At 21.9% G+C, this 1,309-nt stretch overlaps 1 protein-coding gene across 1 annotated transcript in view; it reads right to left on the bottom strand.

Moving 5' to 3' along the window:
• LOAG_18347 (G-protein coupled inwardly rectifying potassium channel-A) overlaps nt 1–596 on the bottom strand; it is a gene marked incomplete at its 3' end in the record, with an annotated part of 6,168 nt that extends 5,572 nt beyond the window's left edge. The window contains exon 1 of the mRNA XM_020451008.1: nt 408–596. Coding sequence (XP_020305250.1) covers nt 408–550 — 143 coding nt within the window. The 5' untranslated portion in view covers nt 551–596. The remainder of the gene's footprint in view (nt 1–407) is intronic.
• Nucleotides 597–1,309: the final 713 nt, after the last annotated feature.

Here is a 1,309-nt window from a genome sequence, read left to right as displayed (position 1 = left end):
TTATTATTATTATTATTATTATTATTATTATTATTATTATTATTATTATTATTATTATTATTATTATTGCCATTATTACCATCATCATCGTCATTATTATTTATCTGGTAGATTAAGCACAAGGATATATTTGAAAGGATTGCATTATTCTCATAAAATATCGTCATAAAATTTTTTAAATTCATATTCAAAATTTAATTATATTTTTTATATTTAAATTCGAAATTTAATTCTAATTTTGAATTTATATTCAAAGTTCAATTATCTATTAAATTTCCACCGTGTAAAAAGTCAAATAACGAAATTAAAAATTTTGTCAATATCTTTGCATAAGCATGATTACTTTAAAGATAACCTAACAATTTAATTGATAATTCATTGCGAACAAATAAAAGATTGTCATTTACCTGTAAATAGATCGACATGGATGAGGTATTCCAATTTGTCGCAATGTACAACGACCATTTTTAGCGACCAGACGTGGACGACAAATTTTTGTTTTTATTAATGGTGAATTGAGTAATGCTTCGTGATTGTCATTATCATCCATTGTTCCATAACACCACTACTTCTGTCTTCGTCCTTTCAAATCTTAATTACTTTAATGAAATATTGGATGATTCTTTGAATTGATCATTAAAATGATTAATTATTAAACTTTTAAAATGTGATATCTTTTAATCATTTACTAAAATGTGCATCATAATATCACGAAATTTAATTAAAATTAATTCACATTTTCTTCGATAATGTAATTTTTACTCTTTATCATTTATAATTTTATAAATTTTTAATCAAATCCCTTTCTTCATACAGGATAAAATAAACGAAATGAAATATTTGACTAAATAAAAAGCATTACTTGTTGATTTTACAAAAATAGATTAAAGATCAAAATTTGTTATATATTTATTGGATAAATCAATTAAATTAACATTGAAAATAATTCATTTTCACTTTTTTTTACACCTTGCAGATTTCTCGTATTCCTTTTCCTCATTTCATTCATTTAACATTTCAATTTTAAATTCATAACAATTTCAAATATTTATTGAGAATTGAATGAGAATAAATAAAGCGAAACATGATAAGTTATTCTAGAAATTTTCATATAACATTTCTGTCTATCTAATAAACAAATGATTCACTCATCCGAAAAAAAAAAAAAAAGAAAATAAAACTTGTTAAAAGCTTCTTTATAAATAATCAATGAATGATAATGTCAAACGGACTTATCAAATCATGATTGAGTAAACTTGCCAAATTTCTTTGTCAATTATTATTAAGTAATATCTCCGTATCATTCTTT

The sequence above is a fragment of the Loa loa genome, assembly GCF_000183805.2.
Source record: "Loa loa unplaced genomic scaffold supercont3.268, whole genome shotgun sequence".
NCBI lineage: Eukaryota > Metazoa > Nematoda > Chromadorea > Rhabditida > Onchocercidae > Loa > Loa loa.
Note: the sequence above shows the minus strand (reverse complement) of the source record. Positions and strands in the feature narration are given on the sequence as shown.